The sequence below is a fragment of the Staurois parvus genome, unplaced genomic scaffold (genome assembly GCF_062004578.1).
Source record: "Staurois parvus isolate SC_StPar_1 unplaced genomic scaffold, SC_StPar_1.0 ptg001194l, whole genome shotgun sequence".
In the NCBI taxonomy this organism is placed as follows: domain Eukaryota; kingdom Metazoa; phylum Chordata; class Amphibia; order Anura; family Ranidae; genus Staurois; species Staurois parvus.
In genome coordinates this window covers 74,805-96,331 of record NW_028318990.1, presented here as the reverse complement: position 1 = coordinate 96,331, position 21,527 = coordinate 74,805, and the positions used below count along the sequence as shown (strand labels likewise).

The following is a 21,527-nucleotide window of genomic DNA, read 5'->3' as shown; positions in this document are numbered from 1 at the left end:
CTCAGCGGAAAGCCAAAGAAATCACCAGCCCAAGCAGGCAGATATCCATAGACTGCGGTATAGGTATAGTGGTCAACGTGTTAGTGAACTGGGTAACCTTGCCCCAAAAACGGTGGCTCTTAGGGCAGGATCAGAACATGTGCGGGAGGTTAGCAACCGTGCTAGTGCACTTCCAGCAATGGGGATAAGCACCTGGATAGATTTTATTTAAACAATGGAATGTAAGATGAGCACGGTGTAATATTTTAAACTGGATTAAATTATCCCTAACAGCTACCAATTGCAGACATGGGTATTCCCAAATTTCTTCCCAACCCTCCTCATCCATATCTGGAACATCCGCCCACCATTTAGCATTTAGGCCACATTGATTCATTAATTTCTTTTTTAAATGTGCAGTAGATGACTCTGGCTCCTTTAAATCTTGACGCTGAGTCAAATCGAGCGAGGCAGGGAGTCCCCAAGTGCTGGACTTTTTGCTGCAGACCTGGTTACTGTTGTGAGTAATCCTCAGGGGATCCCCACCCTAAGGCTGTATTCACACTTGAGCAATTTGTAGCTTAAAGTTCCAAAAACGATCAAACTTAAAAAAACAGTTGTTCTCTATGGTGCCTGTTCACACTTAATCATGCAAACAGGCCCATAGGCATGCCTTCCAGAAGCAGATCTAATTATGGCTTGGGCAAAAAGGCACATTCCGGTTTTGTCCACAGACCTCATTTTCAGAGTAGACAATTGGTAGGTGGACATTTTAATTTGTCTGCGTCTGGATGTGGGAGAATGATCACTTCACTCTGAGGTGGTCCGGGATATCTGTCACTGCTGGTCAACAGAAGACCTAGATCTGTTGGCATGTTGGTTCAAAAAGGTGGATAGGTTTTTGGCCTGGATCTGAGATCCAAAGGCCTTTGCAGTGGATGCTCTGATGACCCCATGAGATCAGTTCCCACTAATGCACATTCCCTCTGCTGCAAATTATTCCTAAACTGGGCACTTCCAGACCAAAACTGCTGTCTCAAGGACATGTCTCCTGTCTTGCTTAACGGTCGCTGGTTTCGATGGCTTGGCTGCCAAAACCTAAGTCTTGAGAGATCCGGGGTCTTTTACTGTGTTGTTCTATGCTGCTTAAAGTTAGGAAAATTACCTCTCACAAGGTCTATCATCACACTTGAAAGGCTTGCTTCACATGGTGCGAGACATAGAAGTTTCACCTATGGGGCATATCTTGTTTATTCTCCAGCCTGGGCTGTAGCAGCATTTGTCCTTGAACATTCTGAAAGGTCAAATTTTGGCACTGCCAATTATTTGAGACTGCTGGCCTATCATTTCTCTGGTTAAGGCCATTGATCAGGGAATGGCTCAAATCTCATTCCCTGTTTGTGCACTTGCACTTGCGTCTTGTGTCTTGCGATCTGAATTTGGTCCAGGGTCTTGCATTGAGCCTATCCTGGATAGTCTGTTGGTCAACTTAACTCAAAAGGTTTTTTTCTTGTTTTTGTTTTTTTTCTCGTGGCTGTCACGTGAGCAAGATGGGTGTTTGAACTGGTCACCTTACCTTGTAAAGAACTTTAACTTGTTTTTAATAAAGACAAGATGTTTTTCTCCTTTCTTCCTATAATGGTTTCCTTCCATCTTAATCAAAACATAATTATGAATGCACCCCAAAGAGAGGGGAAATTTTTAAAACTACTTAGGTTGAGGCTGGATTTCTTATTTAAAGGAGCCTGTGTCGTGTACTGTAGGGATTTCACAGGTAGCCAAAAATCCTTACTTTTCTAAGTTTCTTAAATCGGAAGAAAGTAATTCTTGCATTCAGAGCACATGCTGCCTGTTACTGATGTCCAACAGTGGAGGAAAGCTGTCAGCTCCTCCTGTTGGCTTGAAATGAAAATACTAAATATCTGATATTTCAAATTTATTTTTATTTTTTGGAAAAAATTAACTTTAAGTTTTAATGTACAAGAACACAATATAATACCCACTTATTTTGTACAATATAAAATGTTACGTTGAGTAAATGGATACCTAACATGTCGCACTTTAAAATTGTGGACGTTCGTGGAACAGAGACAAACTGATACATTAAATTATTCATAGGTGACCCTTTAAAAGCTGTTACACAGGAGTTCTGGTACTAGAATTATTGCTGTTGCTATAATGTGTGCGGTGATAGCTCACATGTGCGGTGTGAACACTGTTTACATATGCGTGCGTGACCTATGTATGCATTTGCCTTTGTGCATTAGGGGAAGGGGCGCTTTAAATTTCATTTTATTTAAAAAAAATTTTTTTTTGCTCAATGACAAGTCCTCTTTATGGAGGATCTGGGGTATCTAAGACCTCAAATCTCTCTTCTGCCCTTCAAAGCATTAGGTCAAATCGAGACTGGTTTGATCTGACACTTTCATGGCGTGTTTACATCCTAGTGAAACCAGAAGTGAACAAATTCTCGCCGTTTCTGGTTTCGTAGACCATAAACATGATCTAGGGCATTCTGGTCCTTGCTCATGGTTTTGCTTTGGTGTCTATAAAAGGTTCTTGTGGTAAAAGTCAAGGAAGCGCTTAAAATTCTGTAGTGTATTGATGATTTTAAAAACAGAATAGCTGCACATATAACTGCAGGATACACAATTCACAGCATACAAAGTGTAACAAAATATGCCTACAACATGCACAAGCTAACTATCTATGTGATAGGCATACACTAAACGTTACTTAGTTTGGTTCTAGGGCATTCTGGTCCTTGCTCATGGTTTTGCTTTGGTGTCTATAAAAGGTTCTTGTGGTAAAAGTCAAGGAAGCGCTTAAAATTCTGTAGTGTATTGATGATTTTAAAAACAGAATAGCTGCACATATAACTGCAGGATACACAATTCACAGCATACAAAGTATAACAAAATATGCCTACAACATGCACAAGCTAACTATCTATGTGATAGGCATACACTAAACGTTACTTAGTTTGGTTCTCTCCAGTAATGGTCTTCTCACGGTTCGAAGAATCCAGGATCTTCCAAACTGCTTCTGGCTTCTCCAAAAGTCCTCAGAACGATCTCCTCCTCTGTCTCCAGAGTAACTTTGTCTCTCCCCACATGGTTGTCCAAAGTCCTCTTCCCTCCCCCACTTCTGGTACATCATATCCTGTAAGTAACTTCCTGTGCTGTTCATAAATCAGTTGACCGGGTTCATTTGCATATCAATGGGGAAGGCCTAGCTTCAAATACAAAACATGTAACTTAAAAATCACATATATTGGCCTCAGACTCCGCTTTCTCCTGGTTCTCCTCCTATCTATTGCAGCGCTCCTTCAGTGTTACCTATAACGCTGCAAACTCCCCTTCACTCCCTCTCTCTGTCGGGGTCCCTCAAGGCTCTGTCCTCGGACCCCTCCTCTTCTCCATCTACACCTCCTCCCTTGACCAATTGATAAACTCACATGGCTTCAACTACCATCTCTATGCCGACAACACACAAATCTATCTCTCTACCCCTCACCTCACCCCCTCAGTCTCCGATCGCATCACCAGCCTACTAAGTGACATATCGGACTGGATGTCACTCCACTTCCTCAAACTCAACCTTTCCAAAACTGAGCTTCTAGTATTCCCCCCAGCCCGCGACCGCACCCGGCTTCTCCATCAAGATCAACAACACTACCATCAATCCCACCCCTCACACCAGGGTACTAGGTGTAATCCTAGACTCCAATCTGTCCTTTCAGCCCCAGGTCCAATCACTGACAAACTCATGTAGACTTCACCTCCGCAACATCTCCAAGATACGACCGTTCCTAACCTCGGAAACCACTAAGCAACTCATCCACTCCCTTATTATATCACGCCTTGACTACTGTAACTCCCTCCTCACTGGCCTACCTCATCGCAGGCTATCCCCACTCCAGTCCATCATGAATGCTGCTGCCAGACTCGTTCACCTTACTAACCGCTCTGTATCTGCCACCCCTCTCTGCCAATCCCTCCACTGGCTTCCAGTTGCCCAGCGGATAAAATTCAAAACACTAACCATGACATACAAAGCCGATCATAACACTGCCCCTAACTACATCACCGACCTTGTCTCTAAATACCACCCAAACCGTACTCTCCGCTCCTCGCAAGACCTCCTACTCTCTAGCTCCCTTGTCTCCTCCTCTCATGCTCGTCTCCAGGATTTCTCACGGGCTTCACCCATTCTCTGGAACTCCCTACCTCAAGCTATCAGGCTATCGCCTTCCCTGCTCACTTTTAGGCGCACTCTGAAAACTCATCTCTTCAGGGAAGCCTACCCTGACCCGGGCTAACTACTGGAATCCCCTACTCCCCCAACCACTCCATCCCCCACAGCTAATTACCTCTTGTACCACTATCCCCTCCCTCCTAGATTGTAAGCTCCAAGGAGAAGGACCCTCTAATCCCTCTTGTATTGAACTGTATTGTTACTGTACTGTCTCCCTCCATAATGTAAAGCGCTGAGCAAACTGTCGAAGTCCTGTATAATAATATCTAATCTTTATAAAATCACCATATATCCATAGCAACACACTCATCTCTCTGGTCAACCGGCGGAACTGCTGGCTCCAGAAAAATCTTTTTTTTTTCTAAAGCCCATTTCCAGCTAAAAGAAAAAAAAAAAAAGATACTGGGATGATGTCTGTAGCTGCAGACATCATCTCCGTGTAACCCCCTCAACCCGGTGACATATGAGTACGTCGTGGAGGTTGCAGAGGTTAATGTTTTTAGTCCTGCAAATACTTTATTAAAATAAAGTCCAAATAACAACGGGGATTTTGTTTACTACTTTAATTTGTAGGATGGTTTGTACTCTAGTCTCAAACATATTCAGTTGTGGTTCACCCAAGCTTGAATCGTTAAATAATGGCACACATTATTGCACCTCTTAAAATATATATATATATATATATATATATATACACACACACACATGTGAAACTCAAAAAATTAGAATATCGTGCAAAAGTTCATTTATTTCAGTAATGCAACTTATCTCCTAGATTGTAAGCTCCAAGGAGCAGGGCTCTCAAATCCCTCTTGTATTGAACTGTATTGTTATTGTATTGTCTCCCGTTATATTGTAAAGCGCTGAGCAAACTGTTGGCGCTATATAAATCCTGTATAATAATAATAGGTGAAACTCATATATGAGATATTACATGCAACGCAAGATAGTTCAAGCCTTGATTTGTCATAACTGTGATGATTATGGCTTACAGCTCATGAAAACCCCAAATCCACAATCTCAGAAAATTTGACTATTGTGAAAAGGTGCAATGTTCTAGCCTCAAAGTGTCCCACTCTAATCAGCTAATTAAGCCATAACACCTGCAAAGGGTTCCTGAGCCTTTAAATGGTCTCTCACTCTGGTTCAGTAGGAATCACAATCATCGGAAAGACTGCTGACCTGACAGTTGTGCAGAAAACCATTATTGACACCCTCCATAAGGAGGGAAAGCCTCAAAAGGCAATTGCAAAAGAAGTTGGATGTTCCCAAAGTGCTGTATCAAAGCACATTAATTGAAAGTTATGTGGAAGGGAAAAGTGTGGAAGAAAAAGGTGCACAAGCAGCAGGGATGACCACAGCCTGGAGAGGATTGTCAGGAAAAGGCCATTCAAAAGTTTTGTGGACTTTCACAAGGAGTGGACTGAGGCTGGAGTCAGTGCATCAAGAACCACCACACACAGATGGATCCTAGACATGGGTTTCAAATGTATTCCTCTTGTCAAGCCGCTCCTGAACAACAAACAACGTCAGAAGTGTCTTACCTGGGCTAAAGACAAACAGACCTGGTCTGTTGCTCAGTGGTCCAAAGTCCTCTTTTCTGATGAGAGCAACTTTTGCATCTCATTTGGAAACCAAGGACCTAGAGTATGGAGGAAGAATGGAGAGGCACACACTGCAAGATGCTTGAAGCCCAGTGTAAAGTTTCCACAGTCTGTGTTGATTTGGGGAGCCATGTCATCTGCTGGTGTTGGTCCACTGTGTTTCATTAAGTTCAGGGTCAACGCAGCCGTCTACCAGGAGATTTTGGAGCACTTCATGCTTCCTTCCGCAGACGAGCTTTATGGGGATGTTGACTTCATTTTCCAGCAGGACTTGGCACCTGCCCACACTGCCAAAAGCACCAAAACCTGGTTCAATGACCGTGGGATTACTGTGCTTGATTGGCCAGCAAACTCGCCTGACCTGAACCCCATAGAGAATCTATGGGGCATTGCCAAGGGAAAGATGAGAGATATGAGACCGAACAATGCAGAAGAGCTGAAGGCCGCTATTGAAGCATCCTGGTCTTCCATAACACCTCAGCAGTGCCACAGGCTGATAGCTTCCATTCCACGCCGCATTGAGGCAGTAATTGCTGCAAAAGGGGCCCAAATCAAGTACTGACTACATACGCATGCTTATACTTTTCAGAGGTCCGATATTGTTCTATGTACAATCCTTGTTTTATTGATTGCATGTAATATTCTAATTTTCTGAGATTGTGGATTTGGGGTTTTCATGAGCTGTAAGCCATAATCATCACAGTTATGACAAATCGCGGCTTGAACTATCTTGCTTTGCATGTAATGAGTCTATCTCATATATTAGTTTCACCTTTTAAGTTGTATTACTGAAATAAATGAACTTTTGCATGACATTCTAATTTTTTGAGTTTCACCTGTATATCTCTCACAGTATCTGGCTATACACTGGAGGTTTCAGTCAGGAAAATCATACCAGGTTAAAATATTGATATGGAAGGGCAAGCACAGGGTTTGTGAGAAATGCAGGTTTGAATAGGCAGTGTTTTGACTTTGCTTGATATCTTTATGATGTGTTATTTATTTTTTATTTTTTTCCATAGGTTGCTAGAGAAACACCTCTAGATGTTGTAAGTAACTAATTTCCAAGACAACAGGAATGAACATTCTATATTTATGAACTTGTGTGTTATTTTTGTATTGTAAAAATGTTTTGTTTTTTTTTCTGAGAATTGGAGCTAAGTGCCCATAGCAAGTTTTCACTGTCCACAGTTATTGTGAAATATGAATCTTGATAGCTTGGGGGTCAGCTCTGTTTGGTTTCTTTAAATCTGCCAAAATGAATAACATTTACTTGCATTTTGAAATGGTGTAATACTTGGCATCCTGCACAGTGAAATATGACTGTTGCAAAGTAAACTGTCCGATGCAAATGTAACAAAGTACAATGAGGAAAACTGGGTTCAGTCCTCCTTTAGCTCCTTGTTGCTGTCCATGGCTCTGATTGTCCCATAACATAGAGATAGCCCTGACAGGCTGAAAGCCAAACATTTTAGATGGCCTTCTTGTGTCAGCATATTTTATTTATCCAGATGCTCCTACCAAGAATCCTATTTATTTCTGTTACCTCTGCTGGTTTCTCCACTGTTGTCACAATCAACTACACATTACTGTTAACTATAGTGACAACTGCAGAAGTGGACTTCTGTGTTTGTGAAGTTGGATGAGGTCTAATACAGTAGTTAGACTAAGCAAAATCAAAAGGATCACTGTTTTTTGTTTTCATTACAGCTTATGGAAACATCAGGTACAGACATGCTGAATGATGCAGATACCCGTGCTCCAATAAGTCCATTGCACTTAGCGGTAAGGATTAATGCTTTCATTTTTTAGATGATTAAAGACAGAGGGGAATTTTATCTACAAAGCACTGATAATTGATGAGTTGGGTGTTTTTTCTTAATATGTGCATGCCAATTTACCAGGTCTGTAGAGAATTGCAAACTTCTTGAATTATGGCAACTGAGACTCGTAGGTGGAGATTTACTAAAACAGGAACACTCAGAATCTAGTGCAGCTGTGCATGGTAGCCAGTCAGCTTCTAACCTTGTTGGTAGCCAGTCAGCTTGTTCAGTTAAGCTTTGGCAATAAAACCTGGAAGCTGATTGGTTTCTATGCAGAAGTGCGCCTGATTTTGTGCATTCCGGCTTTAGTAAATTATTCCCGTAATTGGCAATGTTCTTTGCTAAGTGGACAATTTTTCCACATGCAAAAAAACAGAAACAAATTTTAGTTTCAGTTTAAAATATCTGATTAGCAAAACTTTGCTGCATGAATAATCTTTTACTCTGTTAATCTTTAAATAGATTCTCTGGGTAAAAGAGAGAACAAAATAATTAGAGTTCCTGTGGGTTATCTTTTTTTTTTTTTTTTTTTGAATGAACTAATGATAATCTGTAAAGTTATTGCCACAATAATTGGACATTAACAGGCAACAGCAGTGTTGCAGCATGTGAAACACAGGTTAAATCTACTTATCTGGTACCTGTATATATTTGGAGTCTTGCTGTTTAAAAATGCATTCTTGTCAAAGTACAAAATGTAGCATCTGAAATAACACTGGAGACACAGCTAACTGGAGTGTGTCTCATTTACATGCTGACATTCCACCTTCTATGTAAATTTCTAATGTTGCCATGGATTCTCCTCTTCTCACAGACTAAATGTGAACCTATGAAAATGCCTTAACTTTACAATAAAGTGCCTAAAAGGGAGTTTGCATAGAGTGGTGTGACATAAGTTGCCTGCATTGCCACCCAAAAACTGCACGAGAAGCTTTGCTAAATCTCTACTCTATTTAAATGTACAATTTCTGTTTGAAATGTAACTCTTTGAATAAACTGGAGACTTTGTAGCTTCAGTCATGGTCAGCTGCATTATTGCTTGGATAATGTTAGCAGATCATTGACTGTTTTGTTACTTGGAGCTGCTCTATAGTAAACAAAAGAATTTGGAAGTATTTTTGTGGCTGCATTAGTTTCTAAAATACTTGCATAAATGTAACAATTTCAGAACCCTAGCAGAAAGGCAGAATCTTTTGTTGGTTAGCATACCCTCAGGATATATAGCAGTATTTCTCAGTTGAATTTTTTTGCATATCTTCAGTGTGAGGAAACTCTTGAAAGAAGAAATACTAATTGTTGTCTACCTGTTAAGTCTCCTACATAACCATGCTTTGACTAGAACATTCTCTGACATGACCAGCTTCAGTATGTATTTATAACAAAATAGCACATGCCAAGCTAAGGGCCTTTTTAGCTGTCAGCTAGTGTGCATATAACTTCTACCAAGTGTTTTTCTAAACATGTTTAACAGTAAAATGGTGTATATTTTTGTTCCAGGCATACCATGGGCACCACCAAGCATTAGAGGTGCTAGTACAATCTTTGCTCGACTTGGATGTAAGGAACAGCACTGGAAGGACTCCTCTGGACCTGGCTGCTTTCAAAGGACATGTTGAATGTGTAGATGTTCTTATCAATCAAGGAGCATCAATATTAGTAAAGGACTATGTTGTTAAAAGGACCCCCATTCATTCAGCAGGTATGGCAGATTAGACAGAGATTAAAGTAGTATTAAACCCAAAACCAAAAATGTTAAATATTGCAGCTGCTCAATTATTAATATGGTGCCTGCATGCTTTTCTTTTTTTTTTTTTTCTTACCCTGTATCAGGGTACCTATACTCTGGATCAGGGGTCGGCAGCTCTTCATTCGTGGGCACGTGATAGGTAGATGGCACCCCTTCCTTACTGAACCCCAGACCCTGGACACAAGAAGCGGCAGCATTTACTGGAACTGAGCCCTGTATTTTACCTCCTGAAGCTGAAAGCCTGCTTCTCCTCCTCCCTGTCGTCGCTGGCATTCAGCTATTGGAGGAAAATACAGGGTTTTGTTTCAGTAAATGCCACCCCCGCCGCCCCTCTTGTCTTGGTTTCTCTTCTTTCTGCTGGCCATCCCCCCTGTGCTCCCCTGATCCCCTCTTCACCCTCTCAGGGCTGCCAGCTTTCTCTCCAGTGTCCACTCCCCTACTGACACTCTCCACACACAGTCCACTCCCCTAATGACCATGTCCACACACTACCCACTCCTCTATGGACACTGTCCACTGTAAAGGTAGACTACATTTATATTTTTACAGTGACATTTGTTACATTTTCCAAGTTTTCCTTACTTTTTAGTTAGGCTTTGCTTGTTAATTTCTTTTTTTTTTTTAAAGGTGATGTTTTATACTTTTCATGTTGTTCAGGTAGATCTCCACTTCTTCTCAAAGGCTGTCTACCCCTGCTCTAGATGGAGCAACATAGACACCTTTTGGATGACAGCTTTGTCAGTCTTGATGGTAGGGTAGAATTAGATACACTAAACAAATTGAAACCATACTCTTGGCTGACACTTTATAAGCAGTTACAGCTTTGTTCCTTTTGGGTTAAAGGTTTTGCATAAATAAAAACTGACCATTGTTGGCACCCCGTCAATGTTAAATGGTTTGTCCCAACCCTCTAACTGCTACATTTGCAACACAGCTTGTTCTTTTGAAAAACAACAGACTTACTGCCGGGATCACCAGGTGAAAATAAAAAAGGATGTTTAAAAAAAAAAAAAAACTAATACGGCTATCACATCTAAAAATTGGTAAGCTGCAATATGTTTTCTTTTGGGTTTAATGCTGGTTTAAAGTGAACCTGTACCTTGCACATACAGGTCAAAGCAACAGGTTCAGTTTGTGTGCTCTACTTCCTGCATACCTAATTTCACTTTGTTCTCTCGTGGCTCTGTTTGACTTACTAAGATTATGAAAAAAAATTGGTACATCTGGGTTTGGGGGAGCTTATGACTTTTTTGCACAAATACTTTGGTGCCTGTGCAGCCAATTGCTAGATACCAGTGCTGTCACACGGAGAGAGGATCTTAAGCCCAATTTAAGCTCCAGCTAGATCAATCTGAAACCTTTTGTTGTGCTCCTATAGGTGAACAGAGTGGCAGAGAAGCAAAGTAAAAGTAATCATAAGCAGAGTAGAGGACAAGCATTTAAATTAAGCTTTTGGTTTTCTATGCGTGAGCCAATTATAGGATAATTTTAAAGTAGCTCCTGAGATTTAAAAATAGTTTACAGTACTGATTCTGTACTTGTATAAATGTATTTAAATATCTAAAGGTGCAGCCACATTTCAATTCATTTGAGACGTCTCAAAATTATCAATAGCCAAGATTGAGAGAAGACTTTTATGACTGTTATGATTTGCACACAACTATGCCTGAAGCAGTCTGCAGTCTCTAATTTGTTCTGTACGAACATTCTCATCCACTCTTTTTAAAACATTTGGTAGATTAAATTGCTTAAAATTCAGTTTATAGAATTGTGTGCATCTAATGCTTAATTTGTATGACCTAGAACTGATTTGTACTTCAGTGCTGAGTGCTTTTTTTTCCCCCCCTCTTAGCAATCAATGGACACTCCGAGTGCCTAAGACTCCTGATTGGAAATGCAGATATTCAGGCTGCAGTGGATATTCATGATGGAAATGGACAGTAAGTGTATGCTTTTTACTCCAGCAGTATAGAGTGTAATTTTAAATTACTGTACAGAATCGTGAAAGGTTTTGGGTCATGACTTCTATTTTATCAACAAGCCTGTTGAATGGAAGTCCTATATCTGCCCATTAATAGTAGTACTGAACACCACAAGTATATCTGCTGATTCAAACATATTGATAGCCACAATATGCCAGAAATGTGAACATTAGCCTAGTTGGAAGTACACACATGGAAGCACCATGCCGCTTCATAAATTAGAGGCTAATTTATTATGGAGAGTTCGTATTGCTATCCACTCTGTTATGCACTGCTGCCCTATGCACACCACAACCCATCCCATTTATAAAAGTCAGGCCATGGTATGTAGAAGGTGAAGCCCCACAGAGTTCTCTCTGCTCAATGAAGCAAAGCACTGGAGGAGAGCCAGTTGTCTGACTTTGACAGGTCAAATGACCAAGCTGTACTCCTGGCTTTTTTTTTTTTCCAGAGAGCATCCATTTGTTTTTATTGTGCTTCATTTACCTCACTGTCTTGATACCGGTGGTGTTCTGTGCACATTTGCCAACCATATTGTTGTGCATTATAAATGTGCAGTGTTTGTAGCCATACTGCTCCTTGTAAAAGAGCTTATAATTCTTAAGTAGAGGTAAATGACAACTGCTTTTGTACAATTCTCACAAAAACAGGCCCTGGAATTAATAAAGACTGGTGCAAACAGATTTTGCAAAAGTGTCTTTCGTGTCCTGAAAGTGATGTACCTTTCTAGAACTTAAATTTGGAACATGCTGTGCCACTTGCGTGAGAGACACTTTCTCAAAATCTGTTTCTCGCTGTACACCAAAAAAGAGTTGGTCTTGATTAGCTTCACTTTCATAAGATATGAACTGTTGCATTTTATTTTGAATTTGGCACATTCACTGCTTCACAAAAGTGTAAAAGTGACACTTTTTAGAATTACCTGAATTTCGAGCAAGAGTCGCTGTCGGAACCAAAAGTGTTGCAAAAGCTTAATGATTTTGGTGTATTACATTAACAAGAGGAATTAACACCAACTTTATTGGATTTCCCCCAGTATTCGAGTAGATACAGAGGATATTTATCTAAGTTTCCTTTTCTTTTTTCTTTTTTTTTGTCGGACACTCGTGTTCCATGACCTGGAAGTCAGGAAAATGGGTAGACAGCAATCAAAAATGACATGTTTTGAAATTGAGACAGAAATTTCTGTGTCATACTCGAACAGGTGTGTGATGTGCACTGATTTCACTTGTTGCATACTTGCTCCTTATTGGTGACTAAAAGCATAGAATGCAGCAGCAGATCAGTGGTCATCTGGGTGGATTAGCCCTTCTTTCATTTTAAATGCAAAGAAGATTGGTACGTGGTTAAAGTGAAACTCTAAAAAACATTATATGGTTTCATGTTGTTTTTTTTTTTCATTGGAGGACACAACACAATAGAAGGTCTATCCATTCTGTAGCAAAACAAATACAAGTTGACTACACTCTACGAATATTATCATGTATAAATATTAGGGGTGCACCAAAATTTCGGTGGCTGAAACGTTTCGGCCTAAAACACCCCTATCGGCTGTAGGCCGATATGAAAAAAAGCATCCATACAGATGCTGAAAAAAAACCTGCCCCCTTGTCGCTGCCGCTACCTGCCTGCTGCTGCCGTCCCTTGCCCGGTAGTTCTCAGCCATACCCGAGAATCCATCAAACGATCCCGGCGCTGGGCATAGAGATTAGTGAAGGAAAGATGGCCTCCATTCATCTCTATGCCGTTGGAAGACCGGAGCGATGTCACTTCCAGTTCCAACCATTTTTTTTTTTTTTTTTTTTTTTAAAGCAGTAGTTCAATGCTTTTTTTGATCTAATGCTTTACATTGTAGAGGAGAGATGTTTACAAAAAAATTGGGGTATAGTGGGGTTTTTTTTTTTGGTTTTTTTTTTTCCAAAAAATATATATTCATGTTTAAAAACTGCTCGTTTTGGTTTTCGGCCAAGTGCATTTTGAAATTTCGGTTTCGGCACCAGAATTTTCATTTCGGTGCACCACTAATAAATATCAGTGCACTAGGGATACCTGAAACCAACCCAGCTGCTGGAAACACCCTTACCTACCCCTGCTGAAAGAATCAATTCATAAAACCAGCGCTATTTAAATGGTCACAGTCTCTAATGTCTATAAATGATGTTTACGTATTATGTTCTCACCAGACGAAGAGACCCTTTTCACTACTAAGTCTAATAAAGCATGTTGTAATACAAATGTGCACCTTGTCTTTATTATGTATAGTTCATCTCTTCTGTATGAGATTCTCGCATTCTTTGAAAATCAAAAAGTAATACGGTGGATATAAAAAGTCTACAAACCCGTTAAAATTTCAGGTTTCTGTGATGTAAAAAAATGAGACAAAAATAAATAATTACAGAAATTTTTTCACCTTTCATATGACCTATAAACTGTACAACTCAATTGAAAAACAAACTGAAATCTTTTAGCGGGGGAAGTAAACATAAAAAAACTAAAATAATGTGGTTGCATAAGTGTGCACACCCTCTTATAATTGGGGATGTTGCTGTGTTCAGAATTAAGCAATCACATTCAAAATCATGTTAAATAGGAGTCAGTACACATCTGCCATCATTTAAAGTGTCTCTGATTAACCCCAAATAAAGTTCAGCTGTTCTAGTAGGTCTTTCCTGACATTTTCTTAGTTGCATCCTACAGCAAAAGCCATGGACCGCATAGAGCTTCTGAGGGATCTCATTGTTAAAAGGTATCAGGAGAAAGGGTACAAAAGAATTTCCAAGGCATTAGATATTCCATGAAACACAGTGAAGACAGTCATAATGAAGTGGAGAAAATATGGCAGAATAGTGACATTACCAAGAACTGGACATACCTCCAAAATTGATGAAAAGACGAGAAGAAAACTGGTCTGGGAGGCTGTCAAGAGGCCTACATCAACATTAAAGGAGCTGCAGGAATATCTGGCAAGTACTGTCTGTGTGGTACATAATGACAACAATCTCCTGTATTCTTCATATGCCTGGGCTATGGGGTAGAGTGGCAAGACGAAAACCTTTTCGTATGAAGAAAAACATCTAAGCCCGACTAAATTTTGCAAAAACACATCTGAAGTCTCCCAAAAGCATGTGGGAAAATGTGTTCTGGTCTGATGAACTGTTTGGCCATAATTCCAAAAGATATGCTTGGCGCAAAAACAATACTGCACATCACCAAAAGAACACCATACCTACAGTGAAGCATGGTGGTGGCAGCATCATGCTTTGGGGCTGTTTTTCTTCAGCTTGAACTAGGGCCTTAGTCGAAGTAGAGGGAGTTATGAACAGTTCCAAATACCAGTCAATATTGGCACAAAACCTTCAGGCTTCTGCTAGGCTGAACGTGAAGAGGAACTTTGTCTTTCAGCATGACAATGACCCAAAGCATACATCTAAATGAACAAAGGAATGGCTTCACCAGAAGAAGATTAAAGTTTTGAAATGGCCCAGCCAGTGCCCAGACCTGAATCCGATCGGAAATCTGTGGGGTGATCTGAAGAGGGCTGTGCACAGGAGATGACCTCGCAATCTGACAATTTGTTTTTGCAAAGAAGAGTGGGCAAATATTGCCAAATCAAGATGTGCCATGCTGATAAACTCATACCCAAAAAGACTGAGTGCTGGAATAAAATCAAAGGTGCCTCAACAAAATATTAGTTTAAGGTGTGCACACTTCTGCAACCATATTATTTTAGTTTTTTATTTTTACTTCCCTCCACCTAAAAGATTTCAGTTTAATGTAACCTATAAACTGTATAAACAACAAAGGTGGAAACAGTTCTGAAATGATTTATCTTTGTCTCATTTTTTTACATCACAGAAACCTGACATTTTAACTGGTGTGTAGACTTTTTATATCCACTGTATATAGTGTAATATGCTTCAATAGTTAGAACACAAACTTGTACTGTGCTCACATTTAAACAAGTGCCATGTGCCACATTAAATAAGTGCCATGCATCACAACCCAGTGTTTTTGTGTGACATCACTCTCTCTTCCATAATTATCTATGCTTCCCAATCAACAACTGGATCTTGCATATATCATATAATTGCCATCCAGATTCTTCCTCATACCGTCCTCCGTAAATGATCACCAAACCAAAAAAAAAAACAAAATTGTCACGATACTGAGATACCTCTTTTAAATAATATTTTTTTTAAATATATACTCGCATCCATCCACCATCTGCACCCCAACACTCTCAAGACAGTGAACCTTACAAGACTTTCAAAAGCCTATTAGCCTACAGGGGCTCTATATGCTCATTTATTATACTCCAGTCTCCGCTCTCTGTCTTCCTCCAATGATATCTACAGGTTATTATAGCAGAAACCATGTAAAACACTAAGAAGAGCCATATTATAGTAATTTAAAGCATAAAAAGAAATTTATTAGCTACTTTATGAGCTTATATAAAACTGATATAGCTAAAACATATGCAAACCAACTGCAAAATGTTAGTAATTTGGGCGTGCATCTGATGTCACTTGCTGATGCATTTCGTCAGGTTTGACTTTCTCAAAAGATGTTACCTTTTCACTTTCTGAACAGGATGATCATGGTCACTTTTTTTTCCCTAATGTCTGCAGAGGAAAGACTGAATACACATTAAATAATGCATGTGCCCTAAAAACAGTTTATCTGCCTGTTCCCCAGTTATTGAATGTGAAGTATGATAATGGAGGCTGACATTTGTCACATTTTCCTTTTTTTTACCATTTATTAAAGAAGTATTAAAGGATAAGTTCACGTTTCATAACATGTTACACCCATATTCAGGGCGTAACATGTTGTGATCACACTGGCCCCTGCTCCCCTGCTTTGACAGCTAGCGGGGATCTTCATTTGTTTTTTTATATAAAAGTGAACTTCTCCTTTAAGCCCCAAAGCAAACATTTATTATATTGTAGCTTACCATTACTTAGATGTGATGGCTACATTCTTTTTCCCCAAAAGGAAAAAAAATGCTTATAAAGTATTAGCTGGAGTTTGGCTTCAGTTCTAGTATATTTAAATCTGCAAATACATCCAACACTCCCCCTCCCTACAAACTGACAATGCTGCTGTCACAAGGTACCCCCTGTGCTCATAAATCAAGGGGGGGGCACTGTAATACAGGAGGTGTGTTATTAGCCAGATCACCAGTTGAAAATGGAGGGGATAAAAGCCTAAAAAAATATACTAATGCAGCCACCACATATGATTGGTATGCCGCAATATATTACATGTTGGTTTTGAGTTTAATACCACCTTGATCTATAATATTCATAATTTACTACCTGATTACAGTGGGGAAGAGTTAGAACTTCTACCCTGCTTGGGGATATTTCCTCTCACTTCTGGCCATTGACCACACTAGAAATAAAAGGAATCTCTTAATTGGGACCCAGACAGCAGTGAAAACTGACAAAGGTTTTCCCTTTTTGGTTTGCCTAGTGATACTGAACACAGGCTGTTTCATCATTACAACTGAGTTATATGCAGCTGCCTTTTTGGGTGGTTGTACACTGACAAAAAAAAAAAAAAAGGCTGCGGGGATATCCTCCAACCTAACATCTTCTAGCCTTAATAGCCTAATTTTTGGTAGTGTCCTTATGGGATGAACTACTTCTTCACTGAGAGAAGCTTACCTTCTTCTGTGGAGGATTCCCCATATTGCTTTATGGTGTTTCACCAGAATGATTCTTCTATCAAGATTCCTGCTGCACCATAGCCACTGATACTCTTAATCCAGCTTTGGGATCAGTTTACTCCTTTGCAGAGCCTTTGGGCCTGCACCAGGATCCCGCCAGATGCGGGGTCAGCTTGTAATGTTGCTTACATGTACTGGATCCTTCTACAGATGTGCCCCTTGCCAATGTAGTGGCGATGGAGTGTGTAGCAGGATGCTTTGCAGGTGCAAGGCTGCTGCAGATCCCTGGTTCCTGAAGTATCCTGGTGAAATATGCCCATTGTGGGCGATGCCAGGATGGGGTATATCCCCTGTTACTCTAGATACACTAGATAAATGTGAGTGGAAGCCATGTAAATATTTAGCCCCAGGTTCTCCTCATTCTCTAGAAACTCTTCGGAATGTGTGGGAGCCTCAAACCACCCTTCTAGTAGACACAGCAAGGAGCCAAAAGTGCCAGGACTAAGTTGGTGCCAGTTGTGTCCCTTAGCTCGTCTGTAGTGGCACAATTTTGCCTGTGAGCACCCTCCCACCCCCTAAGTGGTGCCAGCTGCAGTAACTTCAAAGAAGGTGGTGCAGGCATTGGAGCAGCCGGAGTCTGCTCACCCCATGGTCATCCAGTATAGGGTCAGCTAAATTGCTTAAACCAACCAAGACTTTCCCAATTCACTCGGTGGTGGAACCTTCCCTGTATGGGAACTGTCTTCACCTAGAGAAGATTTTTACTCCCACAAAACGCTTCACCAAAAGTATCCTGTTGAGTTTCCTACGTAAGTGGGCAGTTCCTGTATTCGCTATAGTCTGAAGGGTAGCGTTCCTCCCCTGGTAAGGCACACACTACCAGATCTGTTAGCTCTTCATGGGCAGTTCAGCATTGGGCATCTGCTTCTCAGATTTGCAAGGCTGCCACCTGCTTTTAAGTTTAAGGCTCCTTCCACACGAATGGACTTCACTAGCTGATCTTCCTACTCAGTGGGATATCTGTCCACTGATCCCTGCTGAGCAGGCGCATGACAGGTCTGCTTTCCTCTATGGGTGGGTGGATGTAAATATATCACCTGTCTGCTTACATGCGACACTCATCCGATGTAAATGGACTGCCTGTCCACTTACATCTGACTGTCATCCGATGCGCTAGACGAATGGGGAACCGCTCCCCATCAGTCTGTTTTTAGTGGATATGATCGGATCAGATTTAGGCGGGTGTACACATACATGTCTGTTTACATCTGCCTCTCCATTGAGGACAATGGATGGTCCGATCGGGGGGAAAGGGGCCTTACCAGGTAAAAGTTTAGATTTCCTCAAAGGCTTAAACTCAGAGCAGCTTGTAACATCTTACACCAGAGTAAGATGTTACAAGCTGCTCTGAGTTTAAGCCTTCTTGACCAATTTGTTTTTATGAGCCTATTGGGATTGTTTACTGTGTTGCTCTGCCCTCCGTTGCTTTCAGACACCCAAATCATATTGATTAGTCTGTGTCCTGTATCGTATAACTAAAATATAGAGTTTTTAGATTACCAAAAACAAATCCGTTTTCTAGAGTTTAGTACAGGCATAGGTCCCCTCCTATCTGTTCTTATGATCTACCTTTTGCTTGCTTCAAAACTGAATATCCGGGAGTAGGAATGATTATATACCACACAGGAGGAGGTAAGTGAAAACCCCTCAATGGACTTAAAGATAGAACTAAAAATCATTTGCACTATTTAATGTGAATTAAAGGGTTTTTCTTTTTATTTGCTGAACATATGCTCTAGTTTGCCAAAGGAACACTGAAAAATAATACAGCTTCTTTCTAAATCAGTCATATTTCACTTGAAAATAGTTTTTATTAATTTTATCTAGAAGGAGAATATTGATGCAGTATGCTTTCATTTCTATCCTACATAAATTATCATAAGGTTCAAATCTATTTGAAATCTTTCCAGCTAATTTCAAAATTTACCCTCATTTTATAGCCCACTTTGTTTCAGTGGCCTGTCTGGCTGAACATTTCTGTTGTAAATCTGCATTGCACTTCTGTTTGCTGCCTAAGTGCATAGCTGGATACAAGCCATAAGGAATATTGCTCTGCTGACTGCTTCACTTTCCCGTAAAACCTGTGTCTCTCTGCTTTCTGTCTTGTATTGCTTAGGACTCCATTGATGCTCTCAGTCCTGAATGGACATACAGAGTGCGTTTATTCATTGCTAAACAAAGGAGCTAATGTTGATGCCAAAGATAAATGGGGAAGGACAGCACTGCACCGAGGGGTAAGGCATTCCTCTTTTCAGCTTTCAGTGTGTTGTTTTTCTACAACTGAACAGAACAGCAAGGCAAGCCCTGCACTGTTTATGTGCTAAACTTTACTGCTTGCAAACAGATTAAGTATTCACTGAATAACAAACATTGATCTTTAAAAAGGTTCAGTATGGGCTATACAGGTTGTTTTCTATATGGCAGAGAAACAGGTAAGAGATTTTGACTAAAGTTCTGTTATGGCAAGCCATTTCCTATGAAGACTGAGTATTTTTTTTTCTTTTTTTATGTACTAAACCTAAGTAGAATTTTCCTTTTAACAAGGTTATGAGAAGACTTAGTGCACTTAATTTTCCCTTACTTAGGAGACGTAAGCATTCTTACTGGAATTCTATTTATATACGTTGTCATTAAAATATATACTTAAATATTGTTTCTACATCCAGTAGACAGTTTATCACTAGAGACTGTTTCCTGAGTGCTGACAATGCGATGAACATAATTTGAGCAATGTTGTGTTTACTGCTTTTATTTCTCATTAAAATCAATTTGTGTCATCTTACACAAGTTTTTTGTTTGGAACTGCTGTTAAAAGATGACATTTACAAGCTTGCTTTAAAGTGTTACTAAACCTGCAACAGTAATATCTGTATATGCAGTAAAGCATTCTTGTTATACTCATTGTGGAACCTAAGGGGTTAATCCTCTGCATTGTTTAAAAATGCAGTTTGATCCTGTATTCTCTGATTCTTCCCTTTTTCTACTGTCCTCTATCCATCTCCTGATAGAACAGAGCCTTGGGAGCAAGCTGCACGTGCTCCGTTTTGGTGTGTATTGCTAGAGTTGTTTTTTTTTTTCTTTTCTTGGGTGAGTGCATGTGATCAGCATGGTACCAATCAGTATTGTCCAGAGAGAGGGTCAGGGGTCCTGCAGCCTCATAGGGGAGAATGAAAACTCCTCCTTCAAGCTTTAACCAGTGCTCTGCTGGGCACTGATAGAAGTCACAAGACTGTTCTAACTGCTGATGAGAAGAGGTATTCAGCTGTTTATATTTACTAAAATAATTGCATTTCCATTTTCTGCATTCTGTGGAAGACCAGATATAGTGAATGCAGGGCTCTGGGTTTAGTAACACTTTAAGTGGGTACCACAGCACACCGTTTTTTAAAAGGTGCAATGCCTTTCATATCGATCGGTTGATGACATTTTTATATATATATATATATATATATATATATATATATATATATATATATATATATATATATATATTCTTTATGTATAACTTTTTCTTTTTTTTTTCTTTAAACTAGGCAGTGACTGGGCATGAGGAGTGTGTAGAGGCATTGCTGCAACACAATGCAAACTTCCTTTTGCGAGACTGCAGGGGAAGGACACCTATACATTTAGCCGCAGCATGTGGTCATATAGGAGTTCTGGGTGCTCTTCTGCACACTGCAGCTTCAGTAGATGTTGTTCCCGCAATAGCTGACAATCACGGATACACATCTCTTCACTGGGCTTGTTATAATGGTAAGCAGTTTCTGTTTAGATAATTCCTCTAGTTCTTCAAAATCCTTTTTTTCTTTTTTTTTCGATTTTCTTTGGAAATTATAGTAAGTTCAGTAACTACTGCATCTATGGCATATCATACATTTGGCTGTTTAATAATGCTGCTTGTACTTGTGCTAGCTGAATTGCAGGTTTATGTTAAATCCTCTATAAACTTTCAAAAATGCATGCTTGGCTTGTTGCTCGTTAATCTTCGTGTTTGATCTTTTTTTTTTTCTTTCTTCATTTTTATTAAGTGTGAAATTCCTTTGCACTATGTTAGTTTGCTTGTCTTCCTTAATACTTGCGACTACGCTACCGGCAGAGTCTGTCTTGTTAGGCATAGTTGCATGCTTCTGTTATTATACAGGATTTATATAGTGCCAACAGTTTGCTCAGAGCTTTACAATATAATGGGAGACAATACAGCAACAATACAGTTCAATACAAGAGGGTTAGGAGGGCCCTGCTCCTTGGAGCTTACAATCTAAGGGATTATGTATTTTTCCGAAGTGCTCTTCTCCTTTGTATGTGAAAGGCTGTGGGAAATTCTTTACTATAGACTGACAGTGGTTTCTGCACAAAGCCCCATTGTAATAAAATAGCATGGCATTACAGCGAGAGTGTTGTACA

At 40.0% G+C, this 21,527-nt stretch overlaps 1 protein-coding gene across 4 annotated transcripts in view; it reads left to right on the top strand.

The window, feature by feature from the left end:
* ANKRD28 (ankyrin repeat domain 28) overlaps positions 1 to 21,527 on the top strand; it is a 194,974-nt gene that overhangs the window by 153,463 nt on the left and 19,984 nt on the right. For all 4 annotated transcript variants that reach the window (XM_089659998.1, XM_089659996.1, XM_089659995.1 and 1 more), the window contains 6 exons: positions 6,863 to 6,889; positions 7,551 to 7,625; positions 9,161 to 9,362; positions 11,263 to 11,350; positions 19,240 to 19,357; positions 20,657 to 20,876. In XM_089659998.1, coding sequence (XP_089516124.1) covers positions 6,863 to 6,889; positions 7,551 to 7,625; positions 9,161 to 9,362; positions 11,263 to 11,350; positions 19,240 to 19,357; positions 20,657 to 20,876 — 730 coding nt within the window. The remainder of the gene's footprint in view (positions 1 to 6,862; positions 6,890 to 7,550; positions 7,626 to 9,160; positions 9,363 to 11,262; positions 11,351 to 19,239; positions 19,358 to 20,656; positions 20,877 to 21,527) is intronic.